Source organism: Phaseolus vulgaris, chromosome 6, assembly GCF_051622355.1.
Source record: "Phaseolus vulgaris cultivar YP4 chromosome 6, ASM5162235v1, whole genome shotgun sequence".
Taxonomy (NCBI): domain Eukaryota; kingdom Viridiplantae; phylum Streptophyta; class Magnoliopsida; order Fabales; family Fabaceae; genus Phaseolus; species Phaseolus vulgaris.
In genome coordinates, this window is record NC_143503.1 from 17,377,120 (window position 1) to 17,397,822 (window position 20,703).

The window sequence follows — 20,703 nt, forward strand, 5'->3', positions numbered from 1 at the left end:
TTCTATTTCTCATATGTGGTGTCTTTTATTAGTAAATAAAAGAAATGTTATATACTTTATTTGATCCATGTATATAAAATGTTATGCACTATCTCCACTACTAGTATGTAACTCTGTACAAAAGATCATAAAAGATGAATGACTTGAAAAGTATGTTATTTCTTTGTACAATAATTTTTTTCAGAGACCTTTGATAAACCTTCTTCTTTGCTTGAAATTATTTATTGATGGGGTTTCCAAGAGTTGCCTTTGTAGAGTTAAGCATTGAGAAGACATTTGTTTTTGCAACTGTTCTTGGAGGCATGGATTTAAAGAAAATCAAAGGAATGAAGTTGGGGGATCTGTTCTGGAGTCTTTTTTTTCTAATTAAGCTTTCCGTATGCTCTATAAAAGGACTTTGTAAGTAGTATTTGGACACCAGAATGACAAAGGCTATGGTACTATATTAAATATTGATGAAATAAATATGGCACTAAATCTTATCATATACTCTTCATTTTTAACCCAATTTCCCTTCTTAGATAAAAACTATTAGTAAAAATGAAAATAATCCATTGAATTAACCATTCATACCATAATGCTCTAACAGACACCATATTAAAATTAAATTAGGTTTCCTACCTCACTTATCTGGTCATCAAACGAGTCGTTTGTGTACTAAATTTAAAAACATTTAAATTGACAATTATGTAGCACTATATTATATCATATTTAAACAAATAATTGAATATATAGATCCCCGTACACATTAAACTAAAGTTCAAAAACTTGATCAAATTTGTTTAAAGAAATTGTTTTTTCCTGTCCTTTTGAGCAATTTATATTCTGTCATTTTGAAAATCCTTTAGACAAATAGCCTTAGAAATTCCCACAAAACACTTTCGATCTCAGTACAATTGCAGGTTTTGATTAGATTTGTCCTATTTCATATAATCATCTTAAATCCCCGAATTACTTAAACAGACAAAAACCCAAGAACTTAAAAAAAATTGTAGTAAGATCAAATTCCACAAGAAACAGTGGATATATGAAGAATATAATCTGAAGACCATGCAAATGCAATCTGGCAGAGATAAAGGGCATTGGAGAAACAGATAATGAAAGGAAGAAGATAAGATAAATGAAACAAGAATTTATTTTAAGAAGTGAGTGAGATGGTGCATGTTTGGTATGAATGTCTGTGATAGAGAAGGTATTTACAGAATTGCAATGTTAAAAAGAGATGGAATTGAAGTAGTTTGGCTTGGTTGGTTCACCTAAGTTCGCCTCCACCATTGCAGTAATGGACGACGCCATTGGTGCGTAGTAGATTAGGGGGGTACTTTACATTGAGGCGCTTTAGGCCCCATATCCTAATAGTCCGGTCATCACTCGCCGAGGCTAACATGTGAGGGTTTGCTGGGTTCCAGCTCACACAGTTAACAGCTCCAGAATGACCAGGCAATGCCTCTACTAGATCCCCTGAGTTTCTGTGCCATATGTAAACCTACAACCACACATTAACCATTATTATTTAACTCAATTTCCAATACATATGGAAAAGGAAAAGGAAAATCATGCCCATTTTAAATTATTACCTGAGAATCCTCACTACCACTAGCAATAAAAGATTGCTTAAGACCACCAAAGCAAGATCTGACAATCAACCGGGTGCGTTTATGACTTCTGTACTTGCCAATAAGTTTAGGATCACCTTCTATATTCCAAAGGTGTATTTCTTGGTCCAAAAGATTAGCCAACAAGAATCTGCTATCCTTTGACAAAGAGAAGGAAGTTATCGTCTGCTCTTCTTCAATAAATATCTCTTCTTTCGTTTCTCTGTTGAAGAACAGTATTGCATTGTCTTTGCAAATACTCAAAAAGTGTTCCCCATCACCCGTTATTTCCAAGTCAGAAATCTTAAGGGTTCTCTGTCCTTTCCAAGACTCTACTTCTTTCCCATCTAAATCCCACATGCAAATGCTCTTGTCACTGAGGCCAGAAAGTATATATTTCCCACTTGGAAACCATGCACAGGAGATGAGACCAGGACCATTTTTTTCATAAACTTGCAGGCACTTACCTGTAGAGACATCCCACCGCCTAACAGCCTCCTCCACACCACATGTGAGGAGCTCTTGGTCATTAGGACTCCATGAAACAGAAGAAACAGATTTCAGGTGACCAGACAATTTATGCTTCATAGACAGTCCACCATTCATGTCAACCTATTCAAAGAAAAGGAAAAAAGAAAAAATATGAAAACTCTATAGCAGGATAACTACTATTTGAAATATTTTAATACAACAGATAAATAATTTCGCACAAAATAAGTCAAATTACTCACACAATTACTAAAAATCTTGGAGCAATAAGAGCATGATAATGAAGTCAAAAAATGGAAGATGATGGCAAAACTAATAGAAAAAAGAGCATAAAAGTTAGATAAAAATAAGCAGAACACAAACTCAGATGTTTTGAATCCTGTTACGTTTATGAAGCATAAATGCATTAGAAAATGAGGGATAACTAACAATGTTACCCAAAAAAAACCCTAACCTACATTGTTTCAGAGGTAAAATTAGGTTTTTGATGCCTGTATCAGGGTAGTGGCGTTATAGTGTGTGAAATTGATGAAGAGCATGCCTAGGAAGACATTCAAGCAAGAGTAACTGCTAGAGCTAAAGCTAAAGCAAAAGTGAAGGAAGAAAGAGCTCAAGAAGATTCTAGAAGAATGCCTAGAAGCATGACTAAGCAACTGGAGGACAAGCGAATCAAGACTAACATGTTTATAAAGAAGGAAGAGAATCTTTTTGCTTGAAATAAACTCTGTATTCTTGTTTATGTATTCTTTTGGTCTTAAGCCTCATGTTTCGTCACAGGGAAATTTAGAAGCTTGTTTGGACTTTAGTTCATCTTTAAGTTTGTTTGATTCATATTATAGTGTATAAAAAAGCAAGCATACAGATAGATTCTCTTAGAAGCATAAATAGGAGTGGTCACTAGAGAAGGTTATAGGACTTCTCATTTAGCTTGTTATAGTAAGTGAATTTATGCCTAACTTAACCTTACAAAACTGTCTTAACTGACTTTCAAGACGAGATTTGTATCCATTTAATATTTTGCCTTTTCTTTTAATAGACAGTCCATCCCTCGCTAGAATAGATTTTAATACCATATTATCCAAGCAAGGTAGAAACATTTGGTCATGATTTGTGTAATGTGTGTTATAATTGTAATTATACAGAACTGATCCTAGATAATCATGGATATTGTTATAATTATAGAAATAAGGAGTTGATTCTAAGTTAAGAATATTTAGATTATATATTTATTATTAGGAACTTATTTATTCTCGTATCATATCTTTATTATTAAATAATATCAAATATTCTCTATTTGTTGTATTGATTCCTTTTTCTCAATAAAAATAAAATGATTGTCCTGTTTCAGAAACACTTTCAGCTCAATGTTTCTCTCTTCCTTAAAGTTTAACATGATATCTAGAGCCTTCTTTAAAACTGTCTCTGGAGGATTTTTTTTTTCTTATGAACCTTCTTGTAGGTTCACTTTCACTGTTTCAGTGCGCTCTTCTTATTTTTTTTTTCTTTTGGCTTTCTAAAAAAAATGTCTTCCATCACTACGTCAACCTTCATAACAAATCAGAAACACACGGTTTCAGCTCAATGTTTCTCTCTTCCTTAAAGTTTAACATGATATCAAGAGCCTTTTTTAAAACTCTCTGGAGGTTTTTTTTCCTTGCAAACCTTTCTTGTAGGTTCACTTTCACTGTTTCAGTGCGCTCTTCTTAATTTTCTCTCTCTCTTGGCTTTCTAGAAATGTCTTCCATCACCACGTCAACCTCCATAACAAATTCTCCCATCTTTTCTAGCCATATTGTTATTATTGAGAAGATGGACGAGTCTAATTATTCCACTAAGGCTTCCAAAATGTGTTATGGTTAGGCTACACATCCCATCTCACTACTATTGCTGAATTCGTTCCTACATAACGTTGGGGAACAAAGACTCGATTTTGTAGTGCTATTAAATCCACTATTCACACCTCACTCAAGACTATTATTCATCCCCAAGAAACATGTGCGCATTAGTTTGGAGTGAGGTCGACCCCTTTTTACCAATGACACACAAGCGTGTGCCAAGATCTCTTAACATTTATTGCTCCACAACATTTAAAGGGCCCTCTATTTGTTTATCTTAGGCGGCTTCATGCTACCTTACATATTTTAATGAGCTCTTTCCACCATCTACAGATGTGAAGAACAAACTTGAGAACTGTAATACGTTTTTTATGACCTTGGGCCTGTATGGCTTATCACAAGAGTATGTTAATACCCGTCATCAGATTTTGGGGTCACTAGTAAATCCTGCTATGACCACCACATCATCTGTGCTCCTTTGTATTTCTTAGAAAATAAACAGGAGACACATACATATTTTGTCGCCAGGTTAAAACACTACCTCTGTCACAATAATAATTATGGATACTCTCGCATATATTATTCTAAAAATCATCCAAAATCCGAACATTGTCACTGCATTGGACACACAATTGATAGGTGTCAAAAGTTGCACGAGAAACCTCCATCGTCTACCCAATAAGGAGGGTATTGTACAACTAAAACAAATCTCACTCAAAAGTTATAGACAAAAGATCTTGGACACTATAGAGGTATTTTCTTGGTATAGAAATGGCACAATCTAAGAATGGTTTGATGATATCTCAAAGAAAATATGTTCTCGATATTCTAAAAGAAACAGGGATGATAAAGCTAAGCTTGTAGATATACCAATGGATCCAAGTGTCAAACTTGTAGCTGACCAAAGAGAACCTTATTCTGATCTTCATGCATACAGAAGGTTAGTTGGTAAGTACCTCACTGAGACTTTTTCCTGACATCACCTTTGCAGTGAACGTATTAAGCCAATTTTTAATCTACAGTTTTGATATAAATATGAGAACCTAAAAGAGACTACAACAAGCTCTATTTTTATTCTTCTCAAGTCCTTCGACCCTATCCAAAGAACTAGGACATAATGATCACCATTCATACATAATAAATTTATGTTCTTCTGCTTGTCGTTGTTTCCTTTTGGATGGAAATCAATTTGGTCTACCTTCTTTGCGCTCCTCTTGCTTTGACTACACCTATAGACTACACTCAATCTAACAACCAAAAGTTACATCTTTGAGATGGTTTACTGTCTTTAAACACATCATAGTGTTAGGACTATTCTCTTTCACTATTGGAAAAGTAGAGAAACAAGTTAGATGGAATTGGACATTGTTGAACTTGGGATCATGCTGAAGGATGCAGATATCCTTCCAAGTCATAAGATACATAGCATATCATCATATTCTATATATAATATTTACCACATCATATTCTAATTGTGACCAGAGTATATAATATAACAACTGATATAAGCATTGATTGAGGGCCAGATGATAATTATAGAACAGAAGCAAATGATTAGCCGTCAGATATTACCTCCCAAATGATTGCAGATCGATCATTCGATGCTGAAGCTAAATATTTCCCATTATGTGAAAATTGCACATACCAAACTTCATCATCATGTGCTTCTAATACCTGCAATATTTGCAGGAAAAGAAAATAACATCAGAACATATATGTCTTGTTTGCCATAAAAGTAAATGCAGGATGATCATTGTATAAACAAAAGTTTGTGCTTACTATTCAATCAAAAGACATTGCAATAAATAAAAATATTAGATCAGAACGAGACAAGAGAAAGAAAAAAAACAGACCACATACTCCAGAAACGAGGGATAGTAAAAACACTAAATGCAACCTTAAAAATATGAGCTAACATAGGATTATACGATGACTTCGTTAACTGATAAAGCTTATCCAATACAGTTTCAGATTACCATTAAAAAATCTTGGTATAGAATCATCAAAACATACATTATCACCATGTAAAACTGCTAACATCTGGTAACTACACAAGAATCAAACAACACTAATGATACCTTGTAATGAGAAAACCAAAAGTCCTAAGACAAATACTAAGTTTTCTATTTAACTTGATTATAATAGACAAACACCCAACGTTATATCAATCTCAATAAAGAACATAAGATACCTTAAAATAAAAAAACTACATCCCAAATTACAAAGCATTAATTCCAAATTACATCTGAACCATTTAAGTTTATATTGTATTGTATCTTAAACAAAAAAGAATTTGCAGTGGCTGCTTAGTACTTAGGTTAGGTGAGCCCATAAAGCAACTAATAGGGACTTGGCTATTATGGGTGCATAAATCCTACATCAAATAGTATGGGATGCTCAATAGGGTATTTGAGTATTTGGTTCTCCCATTCGACAGATAGCCTTTAAAGGTGGGTTTCCCAAGTGTTTGGATACTTATAACTTGATATTATAGCTAGTTGAAAGCGCTACATTTGGAGGGTACTGACAACATGGAAGTAGTTGTTTATCTAAATTCTTGTTTATCTTTACATCCATCTTGAATAAAATCAAAAATCAATTTGGTCAATTGATTAAAATTTTAAGAAGTGACAATGCCAAAGAATACTTCTCTAATTTCTCTGAAATTTTAAGTCAACATGGCCTTTTACATCAATCTACTTGTCCCTACACTCCTAAAAAAAGTGGTATTGCATAGAGGAAAAATAAACAGTTGGTTTAGACTACTTGTACCTTATTGCTTGGTGCCAATATACTGGTCCATCATCAGGCAATGCTATCATAACTACTTGATTTCTTATTAAAAGAATGTCGTCTTCTTCTCTTAGCAGTAAGGTTCCTTATCCAATTCGTTTTCTAACTGATCTTCTCTTTCATATTTCCTCTTGCGTGTTTAGTTATGTATGTTTTATTTATGATTTGTCTATAGGGTTGGATAAAATATGTCTTCTTGGGCCATTCTCGGCTTCAAAAAGGGTATCGTTGTTACTCTCCTAAAACCAAGAAGTACTACATGTCTGCTAATGTCACCTTTTTTGAACAAATTCTTTTCTTCTCTTCGTCTATCCAAGATGTTTATGCCATCCAGCAAGTTCTCCCTATACCATTAGTTGAGTTCGTTCCCCATGCTCCTAACAATCCCAATCCTATCCAAAAATCCTCTTGAGCTATCATCACTTCCTCTTATTACCTACCAACGCAAGACCAAATAACTAGTCCAATGCTCCATAGTGAATCCTATTTATCAAGTTCTTCCCAATCGTCACTCAATAACTAATAGTGATGATTCTGCTTGGCACATTGCCCTTAAAAAAGGTGCTCATTTTTTCCGTAATACACATCCTATTTATAATATTCTTAGCTATCATAAGTTGTCTCCTTCTTAATATTTTTTATATCCTCTACGTGTTCTGTTATCATTCTTAATAATGTGCATGAAACGCCGCTAATCTTAGATTGAGACAAGCCATGATTCTAGAGATGCAAGCTCTTGATCATAATAACACATGAGAGTTAATTTCTCTTCCACCAGGGAAGAAGATGATTGGATGTCAATGGGTTTATGCCATTAAAGTTGGTCCCAATGGTGATGTTGATCGTCTCAAAGCTCAATTAGTTGATTAAGGATACACTCAAATACGTGGCCTTGGTTATAATGATACTTTGCATCCAATAACCAAAATCACTACGGCCTTGGTCGTATTAATTCTAGACACTAGAATAACAAAAACCTTATAAAAGTCCCAAACTTAAGTCTAAAATTGAAAATGATATTGAATGCCCATGCTCCTTGTGAATACAATCTAAGTTAATTGATAAAACTACATTACTTGTAAAATCTTGTTTGAGGTGCCTATGCGACAAAAGCCTCATCACCATATAAAAAATTTAACCTTAAAAAAATAAAGCTCGCAAAAGGTTTTGAATTCAAGTCACCTTTGAAAGGCCTCAAAGTTGACCAGTGGTGCAATCCTCTAACCCCACCTAAGGTGCATAAGTGTTGATACCCTTTTTAAGTGTTATATGACATTACAAACATTGGAGCTATGATCATATCTTCTAAACTTATATCCACATCATTCTTCATATCCTTTTTATGCATTCACCACATGACCATGTAGGTCCCTTTCCAGGAAAATCGGAAAATCCTCTATCTTAATGGTATTACATGACTGTAGCCTTCCATATCCTACAAGAATATCACCTAGTGTTGATCCCATTGTAAGTATTTTATGATGGTACACATATTAGAGCTATGATCATATCTTCTAAACTTACATCTACATCATTCTCCCCCAATACTTAATTAAAATTACACCGACCCCAATTCTCAATTATTCATTTTACTATTGTACCAACACTTTAACCAAACATTCTACAAAATTTAGAGACAAACAATGGTTAGATCCAAAGGTACGCATCAATCTATAAGCTCTTCATTTCATATACAATTGTAGAGATAAATCTTAGAAAGTAAATTTTAAGGCTAACCCAACTCTACAAAACCAACTAGTAAAGTGAGATTAGCACACTCTTTTGTATCCTATAATTTAGCCATATCTCTAATCTATGTGAGATCTCCAATACTCCCTCGTGCCGAGGGCCAAACATCTCAAGTGTGAGACTAAATTTTCATGAATGATCTGATTATGACACAATAAATCCAACAAACTATGCTATGATAGACTTTGATACCAGCTATGAGATTCTTCGAGGGGACACATTGGGAAGATTCAACACCAATGAGTCAATAAAAAATCTATGTTAGAGACTGTTAGAAGTAATGGGCTTAGCCCATATCTTTTGCATTTTTCTTGTTTATAAATACATAATCCTATGTACATCAATATACAAAAATAATTAATCCAATGTCTCTTTATTTTATTGTACATGGTATCTAGAGCCATGTTAAATCATTGCCTTATTGGTAAACACACTATTCATTGATGCTAATCTTCCCTCACCGCCGCGGTTTCCGTTTGGTCTAGCGACACCACTGTTCAAATTGTGTAGGCCAAGTGACCACCACACTGAAAAGATCGTGGCAATCAGACCTCCAACGCGCCCATGCGCGTCTCTCCAAGTTTTGACAACGTTGTTGCTTTTCACGCACATGGCAGTGCGTCAGACCCTATCTCCTATGACAACCACCAGCATCAAGCTCACCTTGTCATTCTCTATCTAGATTTGTGACCAGAGTTCCTTTGGTTTTTAGGATTTTTCTCTCTCCTCGTCGTCTATGGCCTCTTCTGCTGCCATTATGTCCTATCCGTCTATCTAAACCAATTTTGTTAATGTATATCTATCTTTTACCAAATTGAATGGAACTAATTATAATACTTGGGCATCAGGCATTAAACTATTGCTTAAGAGTCAGGATTATGTTGACAATATTACCTAGAATATGGCCACTATGGCTGATAATAAGGTTTTTCATTGGTTGAAAATAATTGATCATTTGTATTAACAAACTCAGTTGTATCGGGAGATATCAAGACCAAGTTTGTTAATTCAAAAGGATAAATTAACATATATTTTCACTAAATCTTTACAAAGGCCTATAACTAATTATATTTGTGACAAACTTGATACATACAATTTATAAGCATTAACTTGAGGGGTGTTAGATGTAACAACGGGCTTAACATATCTTTCACATTTTTCTTATTTATAAATACATAACCCTATATGCTCAATATACACAAGGGATTAATCTTGTACCCCTTTTCATTTTATAGAGACCAAGAAACCACCTTCAACCCAAAATCTTAAGGCATTAAATTTGTGAAGTTTTTCTTCTTATATATTGCTCTTCTTAAGCATTTCTACCAGATGTGAGACTCCAACAATTTCTCTCTTGAATGAGTCCCTTCCACATTGGTAAATTCCAAGCATTCCATCGTCCTTATCTGAGTTGATGGTAATCGTTACTTGTACCACCATTTAGCAACACCTCTAATATCATCTTAGAAGGTGGGCTTATTACACTCTACGAAACTGATTCGTATGGTGAGATTTGCCCTCAAAACTATAATTTGGTCCTATCTCTACTCAATATGGGATATCCAACAAGAACGTTAGTCAACATCCCTCTTAACAAAGACATTAGAGCTATTTTTGGAATTTTAATTTTCGAAACTAAAATGTAGAAACAATAATAGTAAACCGTTAAAACATCATAGATAATTCTTACTTAGAAAACTTCTATTTGACTTTTCTTGTATTTACTAATATGTTTTGATTGCTAAGTCAAAAGTGTTTCATTAGTCAAATGTTACAACGCTATGCAGTCTTGTATTACGTCTAATAAACAATATGTTTGCTCAGACGATATGCCCATAGTCTTGAGTTAGCATAATACTTCATGAATATTTGTATGCTTATTTTATGTTGCAAAAAATGTTTGTTTTCTACGTTTGACTGAAAAGGTCTAAAATATCATTTGTCACATCAATGATCTCTTGGAACATGAGGTAAAGTTTTATTTCAACAATTCCCTGACACATGCTTTGTTGACATTGAAAAAGTCTATTTGCTTTGTACAACTTTGTGTTTTACACAATTTCAAGTAAAGACACTATCCAAAGAAAGATAAGTACGTCTAGCTAGAAGGATGCTGCTTAGTGAAGAGAACAACATTTCATGCATGCATGGATCACATTTCATGCTTTTTTTGTGTCCAAACTGCTCAGACACAAGAAATAAGTTGAAATGAATTTGAAGTTGTTCAATGACCAGAAAAGAATTTGCAGTGGCTCTTTTCTTCATCCTTGTATTAGGCTATCCTTTTAAGAGAAGAACAAGAATCTTGAGCCATAGTTTGCAAGTGCTAAAATGTAACCAATTTTTTTTGTGTCCTAATAGTTTTGTAAGAACATCGTTGTGTTCATCTAGCAAACTAGAAGAAAGAGCTTAAATCATATAAACATTAAAATAAACTACACCTCTCTAGTGAGCAACTTGTGAACTTTTGATCACACCTTAGACAATTTTTGTCTTAACCAAAAGTGACAGCGTGTTAAATAATATTCATTTTTTAACCACAAGTGGCTAAGTGTTAAAAAGTGCTTGATGGGTTAGCCAATAATTACTACATTGTGAAACAATATTCGTATCATTTTTCAAGCTTAAAACTATCGTCTGAATGTGTTCCATCAAACAATATCTACACAAAAAAACGTTAAAACACAATTCAACCATCTCTTCTTGTATTTTACTTGTTTTTCAAGTCAATATAGTGGCTTAATCATATAATCCCCTTTGAAAGATAAAAAAACATAAATAAAGTAAAGAACAAGAATAAGTAAATAACCAAGAGAGAATGATGTTGCCACCAATGACTATCAAGTAACCCATAAAGATTTTGCAAACAATTACTGTGAGGTTGAAAGTATAAAGTTAAATATAAAGGTTCCCATACAAACCTCGCAACATATATAAATATCGCTTTCTAACCTGTAATGTCCTAGAAGGTATCTGAGTTTTTCCACAATGATGATCTGAGTACAATGACATCTCTCTATCCAATGAGTTGTGAAACATGCAAGCCTCTCGTTGCAAGATAAGAGCTTGTTCAACTAGATGCTCCAATCTCTTTTCAGGTATGAGTATTGTTGGGGGAAGTAAATTTTGCAATTCCTCCAGCAGTTTTGACCGAGTTCTCACCTGTACAATACCTCGCCTTGAAGAACCAACTTGGCCACATGGAGAAAGCATGTAGGAAGAAAGTTGACGAATTCTACTACTATCAGAGCAAAGAGGTGTAATTTCAGTCCTCAATGTCTTCAATGCATCCATGACCTTTTCCCCATCAAGAAGTTCAAAAAACTTCTGCTCCAATATCAAAAATGAAGCTGCCCGGAGAACATTTTCTTCTACTAGACCAATTTTACTCAATGTGACTATGCTCTCATCCCAATGGCCGTCAAGTATTTGCTGCATACACAAATTAACAATAGATGAGTGCAAAGGTATGCCAGACTCCTCCTCCAGGCGTGCCCCACTCTTCTTGTAACCAAGCGAGTACAATGCCTTTGTGATTATCCTAACAAATTCCTCTCTTTTTATAACCCCTCTAGAACCAACAACTTCGCCGTCCCCTTCAGATGACAGGGGCCGCGCCATCAAGTCGCTTGAAGGGCCTCCAACAGGCTCCACTGATGATGACGAACCGTTTGAGAGACCAACTAATCCTTTTGAGGACACTTTCATTCGTTTCAAAGCTGGTTCTTCATCCTCCACACCTCCCATGAAAAGCACACCTCAGCCCATATATAACAATTTTCCACCAGTGAGCCAAAAAACAAGCACTGCAAGACTATAACAAAAAATGCCTCTGGAAGAATCGCATGGCACAATTCCCTCTGCACAAAAAAAAAACACAATAATCACCAGACACCACAAAACTCGTCACAAGAACCACAAATCGAACCGGCAAAAAGCAAATTCCTTAGATTAAATTCACGTCCAAACACAACTCACAACAAACATGACACCAAAAGCAGTAGTCCCCTAAACGCAACACTTCCACCAGATTCCAATCCCTAAGCACAAGAACTACGCCAGCACACGCCGAAAAAACTAACGAACTCGTAAATTACGGAAACCGAAACCTACTTTCTCAATACAATCGGAAAATGAAACGAACGATAACAAGACGCAACAATCGGCGACAAAAATCGCAGATCCATGAACTGTAAAAAAAGTAAGAACGCGTCGGTGATGATCCACCGACTTACCGGAGAAGCAAGAGCAGCGATCTGAAGTTCTCCGGCGCCGATGAGCGATCGCCGGTGGAGCACCGCTGATTCCTCCTTCCGCGTGTTTCCGCTTTCTGCGCTACGCACCGTTTCCCTTTTTATTTCTCTCTTTTTCTCTATGCAGTTACCGCAGCAGAAGAAGAAGGAGATTATGGTGTGTGGATATGTGTTTATATAGAGAAATGTTTCATGGATTATTCCACTGAATTTCTCTTTTTTTTCTTTTCTATTTTCTCTTTTTCTTTCTTTAAATCCTCTGATCTATAACCTTCTTCTGCTCTTCCTCTCTCCGTATTACCCTTTGCTATTCTCTCTACTTTGCTTTTTTTCAATTATTTGGGCTTTTGGTTTCGTATATACCTAGCTTCCATCCTACTTAGATCAACTATTGCATTTCTTTCTTTTCCTTCTACCAATGCAAATTCCATTCTCTTTTGTATGCATAAATTATTAAATTTCAACCATCAAATACAAATTGAATAGTAACATAAATGTTATACTTGAAGCTCAATTGACTATTTGCTAAGTATTAAATAATGTTCATATATGATAATATATGTGAGTTAATTTAGTGTGAACCTAATCAAGTGTAGGTTTTTTATTTACAAATAATTTAGTTTATGTTTGTTTTTAAAATACTGAATATGTTTAAACAAAAAGAATTCTAAATATTTCTAGGAAAAAAAAAGGAACAATGAAATAGTTTCTTCACTGATTCTAAAAGAGTTAACTTATAGTGTAGCTTCTCTCTAAATAAAAGACTTTAAATTGTATATAAACTAATTTAATTTTTTTAAAAAAAATAACAGTTCTTATGGGTAAATTTGTGAGTGCAAGTCCTATGTTTTTACTTTTAGTTTTAATAGTAATTTTTTGTTTTATTTTTTTATAATTTTTAATGTCTATGCTAAAGTGTAAATTATAAAATTGCATTGTTTGGTAAATTCTTATAACCTAATCAATGTTAGTTATGAGTATTTATTTACTTTTAAATATGTGTTAGGAAACAAAGTTAATTAAACAAGAAAATATATTAATTGAAGCTAAAACTTTCCTTTTAAGTAAGTTTCTCTTCAAAGACAAAATGGGCCAGAGTGATTTAAGATGAGAAGTTGAAATGGCTACAATCCCATCAATCACCATTGGCATCAAGGTAAGCTTTCGTGTCAATTTATGAATGTGGAGATTCAATGATTCAATGCCCCACTTATGAATGACGAACATTACAGAAAATACTAGGTGTGAGTCTTGTTAATGCATCATTGGAATGAATACCATATTTTGTTTGTGATTTCTATTTTTTTCCTTCTTAAAACTTCTAATCATGGTGTAGTATGATTTGTTTTTTTAGCTTTTATGATTTAAAAATGGGAATGAAAGTTAAGGAGGTTTGTTATCACATATAAATTTAATTCAATTAGATTATATAAGTGTGAATGTTTGGTGTACTGGCCATAACCGAATGAGCGTGCGTCAACTGCTCGAAATGATAAATATCATTGAAAGTAATCATGAGCATTGAATAAATAACGAACATTATTAATAAGTTTAATGACCATTGAATAAATAACGAACATTATTAATAGGCTTCATGAGTATTGAATAGATAAAAAAAATCATTAAGTAGTGATTAACATTAAACAGGTAAGAACGCATGATCTCCGGGGGACAACAGACAAAAAGAAGATTGATATAAGAGAAGCAGGAGAAAAAGGAGAAAGATACGTTTTATATCCCACAAGAAGACCTCCCTGAATGAAATACTCACTTGAGCGTCAGAGTGTAATCACAGGTACCCCTCCGACCGACCAAACATCGGCTTGATAGGAAGGAGACTTGAAGACATCCAAGCATCGCCAACGCACCAGCCATTCCACGTCAGATTACAAGTATGGATGGGTCCCTCTTTAACCATACAGGTACGAAGTAAATGATTATGTGAGTAAGATAAGAATAAACATGGATATAGATAAGAAATAAGAAAGATGAATTCGAAAAATAAGAGATAAAAGAGAAGAAAAAGACTATTATGATGATAGAAGAAGTCACATAATTTGAAATAGGAAAATATCTTACACTCTATATTTCACCTACATTTACTTAATAACTGTTTTTTTATAATAAAATATTATATTAATATTATAATAAAATACAGAGTTGTAATTTGGAGGTGAAAGAAAAATTATAATGTTAAATAATGAATTATCCTTAGATCCAATAATGTAAGAAGAGATTAAAGTAATAACATAACTCTCTTTTAAATAATCTCTCACTTGATTCAATATATATCCAAAGTTGTGTTACAAATAAAGAAATGTGTTACAAATAAAGAAATATGAATGCTATTTATAGAATTTAACAACTGATAAATATGCTAATTTAGGATTTATTCATAGAGAACCATTTTATTGGTATAATAGGTTTCCATCTAGATTGTTCTTAAAATTCTTTATGAATAGGTATAGTTTACCTATATATCGTTTTTGTTAACATATGAGTTTTGGTTTAATCCCCCATATTTTTGTATTTTCTTTCTTTTTTCTTTTTTTAATAATATTTTTTTTCATGTGATGACAAATGATTGTTGTTGCTAGAGGTGTCCGTCTAGCTGAGATGTCAAGTTGCATAGTGATGCCTAACATGAAAGCTTTTATAAAAAAAAAAGGATAAAATACTTAAATTTCAAATTTTAAAACATAAATCTAGATAAATGAGTAAGGTGAAGTTAATGTTTCACATGTTTGCATACCAATCTCTTGTGATGCCTAATCTCTGTTTGTATTTTGATCAAGAATTTAATGACCTTTTATGAGCTTTTGAATGACTTCCAAATGCTTCTCGCTTCCTTGTCTTCTAATGTTCACACTGCCTGACCTTATTGAGCTTAAAGTTCCAAATACAAATAAATTTATTTATATTTAAAATTGAAAAATAAAATATAATGAAAATAAATTATAATTACAATCAAAATAAATTATATTGTCTAATCAAATATATTTATTATTAAAAACTAGTAAAGATCTTTTTCATTCTTGTACTCACTAATAAAGGTAATTAATACTATTCCAAATGATTATCGTTATTTGGACATATTAGTAGGTCTAAAATATAAGAAAGAAGATTACAACTTAAAATTTGAGAATAAAATTAGAAAAAGGTTAATTAATTATAAAATTTAAAAGTAATAGATTATCTTAGACTATATCTTTATTTATATATATGTGTTTGTGATTATTTACATATAACTATGAATGAAAAAAGTTTAATATATTTAATATATTTAACAAATCAAATAATAATGCTATGTATTTGGTAATGTAATAATGAATGAAAGAGTTATTTTGACTTCAATGATAAGTTGAACATTTTATTTTCATGTGTAATAACATGTTAATTTGATTATTACTTGAACAAATTGATTTGAGATTGAAAAAAAAAGATTTTTTCTATTATTATCAATTTTTTAGTTTAATTAATTTCGTCATAGATGACGTTTTGTTATAATTTCTCGTAGACTAATATAAATAAGCTTCTAGCTACAAAAGTAAGTATATTTGAATGTTAGTTTTATTAATATTAATTGAACAAACAAATGAAAACATCATTTACGAATATTTAAATTAATTAAGGATAATTGATATAGCCAGAAGAATACATCAATTTAATTCAATATATACTATATTAATAACTTGACTTGGAAATTATATATAATGAATAAATGGGTAAATAAAATATCATATTGATTAAACAAGAAAACAAAATATGACAAAATTTATATAATGAATGATAATTATTAAATATTAATTAATTTAAAGATAAAAAATAATTTAGAATCTAAAATAATTAATATTTAAAACCTAGTTAATATTAAATAACAATTTAAAAAGTACTTTATAAATTTTTATAAATAATAAAAATTACTTTAGATATCAATAATTTTTTAATTTATAAAATAGTATCTAATTTAGTTAATATAATCACTAATTATTTTGGTCTCTAAATTAATTAATATTTAATGATTTTTTTTAATGAATCTAAATAAATAAATTGAAATATATGACCATAAATATTTATATATAAAGGTGAAAGTCTTAAATTATATCATACAGTAGAAATATATTAACCAATTTAGACATTGTCTAACTTAACAAAAATAATGTTTAAAAAAATATTTAGATCACATTAAGATAAAATGAAGTTTTTTATTTAAAGAATTAAATCAAATTGAGATTAATTGATGTCCTTTTTATCATGTTTACTTTAACTTTTCTATTTGTTTTCTTGTGTTTGACTTTATTGTTATGTCACTTATTTTTATGTTTTCATTGATCAGATAGTGCACTAATGTAAAATATGTGTTCACCTTATTATTGTAGGAGTGAGATTCTCAAATTCTTATCTTGTTCATAATTTTTTAGACTCCTAATTTCTTTTATGTTTTAGAGTGGTAACATCTCACATTTTACAAAAGACCACATATTTTTTCATTAATTCACTGTGACTTTAATGTGTATTATACTTCTAAAAATGGCATGACAATGATTGCATACTTAAATCATATCATTATCAACTCATAAATTAACATGTTTTTAAGTTCGTAATATTTTTTATAAATTTTCAGAACATCACTTTATACTTCATAGAGATTGATTATCACTATATAATACATATTTATCTAGTATTTTTTCTCAATTTAAGCAGCGCTGCATTATGTAAGAAGTAAGATGCTAGAGTAAGAAATAAAGCTAATTTCTTTTATTACAACATTTTCAATAGTTTTATATAAAAGTTTTACATAGTGCAAAACTTTTGTTGTAATTCAAAATTGTCTTCACAAACTTCTTGTCCACTTGAATATCTTTTTTTCAAAAGATAGTATAAAATTTTCTAAAAATGCAATTAAAGTGACTATATAACTCCCCAAGTTCAGTAAACAATATTAGAGTAAAAGTTAACATTCACCTACTAATATTTAAATGTTACCATAAATTATTATTGTTTAAGGTTAGTTATTGTTGTACAAAATTCAAGACTTTTGTTACCTCACCTAACTATCTCATTCGCCAATTATCGGTCCACTTGTTACATTTGAACTTATATTATTACATTTTGATCTAGATCTTGGTATATTTTATATATTAAACAATTTTAGTGTTTATTTATGTGTAACAAAAATGTTGTGTCAAAACTTCTTGTTTAAAAGAAGAAACAATCATTCACTCACGATCTTATGGTGAAGTGAGAAAGCATGCCGAAAACACAAAAATGGAGAATTGAATTATGTTTTAATATTTTCAAAAACTTATTTGCAATTTTTTGTCTTGATAAATATAAATTTACAAAGTTTAATGTTATTTTCTCTTAATAGATGTGTTTTATGAAGCTCATAAGATGCAACTTCAATAGTATAGACAAACTTTAAAGCTTACTTTTAAAGAAAATGTCTAAAAAACACTTTTTTCTTTAAGTCAGTTTCAAAAATAATAACACACAATATAAGAGCTAAATGGTAGACAGATTTATGTAGAGTATTTTATATTGGTTCATCTGATACACATGGACTATGTCTAGTTCTTGATCAATCAAATGAAGTTTCACTAAGTTAGACTACCACTATAAGATACAAGTGTTATTTGGACCTAACCACTTCTTGCTAAAATACAAATACTCTCTGGACACAACCATTTCTAGCTAAAGTATAAGTATTCTTTGGACACAATCATTATTGGCTAAACTATAAGTATTCCTTGGAAACATACACTCCTAGCTAAGCACTAATGGATTGAGCGTTTAACAATAGACCAAAAGTTATAGTTGATAGTCAAGACATAATTCTTTCTACGTAAGAGCGTAACAACCAAAGTGTCACGATTCTATTGTGACTTGGCTCACATGGTCTTCGCCATGGTAAAAATGATGTCACCTGCAACAATCTCCCCCTCAACAATTATCCCACCAGGAATCAAACTCTTCGATTATGACCCGACCCACTTGGCCTTTAGCATAGGACAATTGTGAAATTTGTAACAAATTCCCCTTGAACAATTGCCCCAATGAGAATCAAACTCGTCACCTGACTCTGATATCAATTGTTGGACCACTAAGCTAAAAGTTATAGTTGATAGTCAAGGTGCAACTCTTTCTATTTAAGAGTGTAATAACCCAAATGCCACAATTTGATTCTGACTTAGCCCACCTGACCTACGCCACGGGACAATTGATGTCACCTACAACAAGCATGTGCATTCTTTAGACCCAATCATTCCTGGCTAAAACACCTTTTTTTAAAAAAATTATGTGATCTATAAGATCACATGTTGCTAACTAAAAGAGGGTAACATTTGAAGACAAACACAAGATGATAAATATTCTTTTAGGTTGATTTGAACACACTCAATGTTCTTGCTCACACACAAAGGGTTAACAATTGCTTAAGAGGTTTAGGGCATTTCTACAATTATTTCATAAGCATGATCATCAACATGTCAACCTTTCTTCTTCAAAAAGAATTTTCTTAAAAAGAGTTGAGAAGAAAAAAGTTGTTACAAATCTTTTTTGAGTCGTTGTGAGATGTATTAGCCTTTCATATTCATCAATTATCATCTAACCCTTTTCAAGCATGTAGATACATTAAGTGTTCTTCACAAAACATTAAATGCACGTGGCTTCTTTAAGCAACCCCTTTGATACATGACATGACTTATTGGGCCTAGGCAGGTAGCTTCTTTTCTCTTAACTGGAAAATGCAGGACTTGATACATGTGGTTGACTTCACAACACTAAACTCTTCAAGAGATCTTTGATGTATACATATCATTATGATATCCTCTTGAGATAAACAATGAGTCGATTATTCCTTGCATAAAGAGAATAAATGTTTATAAGTATTTGTGTATACCATGAATGTTCAAGGCTTATCCTTTGAGGGATGAAGTAGTCTTTTCGTTTGTTTATGAAAAGCTCATAAGATGAAGAACATAAGCAAACCACTTGTGTTTGTTCCACCATACTCTTGCATTTGTTAGGCTAAACAAGACACTTGTGTCTGATGAAACCTTATGCTCATAAAGATATGTTTTACACTTTGTTATTTAAACAAAAAATTAAAAATAAACAAAATGGTTTGTTGAACTTTGATCTAACATGGAGGTTGTGTATCACTATAGGTAAAAACGCCATGGAGGTTTCATGAGACCAACATTTTTTTGTCTATAAAAGTGAGGTTCCACTAAGACATATACATAAAAATATTTGTGTAATTTGAGTTCTTAGTCTTTAGTTTTCTTTTAGCCTTTGTGTCAATGTGTTAGAGTTTGATATAGTACCTACTCATGTAAATTATGTTATCATTTTCAACATTTTTTGATTATTTAGTCAATTATTGTTACCTTGTTCTTAATGTTTGTTTGGCTTGATCAACTAAAACACAATTTCATAGTTTTAATTGCATTTGGAAAACCGTGTGTAAATTAGGACTTAAGTAAACACCATGGTATAACCTATAATTGGGAATAGGAGTATAAACTATCAAGTCAGTTGTAAGTTTTCAATCTCAATGTTGGTTGCTTAAGAAATTTCATTGAGGAATAAACTTGATCTTCCTTAAGTAATGTAGGTAGTGTTTCATCGAGGGATTAGGTTAAAATCAATTTCATGGGTAGTTAAATTAACTATGTAATTAAACTTGTTGGTACGAGGAAAAAAGAATTATATTGAAAATGCTAGTGAAATTAATCTTTGATAGTTTTATTATTATTTTACATTTGTTTATTTGTAAAGTTAATCTTTAATTTAAGTCATTTGATTAGTCTTTGTTATTTTATTCCAAAAATCATACAATTATATAAAATGCTTCAATTATTTTTTCTCTCTTATTCAAAAACTTTATAATTAATTTTCTTCGATTAAATAATCATTTTTTATGTATTCAATACTTGTACTTCTGTCTATTTACTACTTATGACAAATTGCTATATTTATAGGTAC

At 31.8% G+C, this 20,703-nt stretch overlaps 1 protein-coding gene across 1 annotated transcript; it reads right to left on the reverse strand.

Moving 5' to 3' along the window:
- Window positions 1-1,117: 1,117 nt before the first annotated feature.
- On the reverse strand, window positions 1,118-13,157 carry LOC137831080 (WD repeat-containing protein 26 homolog). The gene is made up of 5 exons (XM_068638603.2): window positions 12,697-13,157; window positions 11,414-12,321; window positions 5,492-5,593; window positions 1,578-2,207; window positions 1,118-1,486 (listed from the first exon to the last, which is right to left on the reverse strand). Exons 2-5 carry the CDS (start codon window positions 12,206-12,208, stop codon window positions 1,253-1,255), a joined length of 1,761 nt encoding a protein of 586 aa, XP_068494704.1. The 5' UTR covers window positions 12,209-12,321; window positions 12,697-13,157; the 3' UTR covers window positions 1,118-1,252.
- Window positions 13,158-20,703: the final 7,546 nt, after the last annotated feature.

Coding starts and splice junctions, on each gene's coding strand:
- LOC137831080 (XM_068638603.2), bottom strand. CDS start 12,208: ATGGGAGGTGTGGAGGATGAAGAACCAGCTTTGAAACGAATGAAAGTG. Junction 2,208..5,491: donor GATCTGCAATCATTTGGGAG/GTAATATCTGAC, acceptor TTCTTTGAATAG/GTTGACATGAATGGTGGACT. Junction 1,487..1,577: donor GTGGTAGTGAGGATTCTCAG/GTAATAATTTAA, acceptor GTGTGGTTGTAG/GTTTACATATGGCACAGAAA.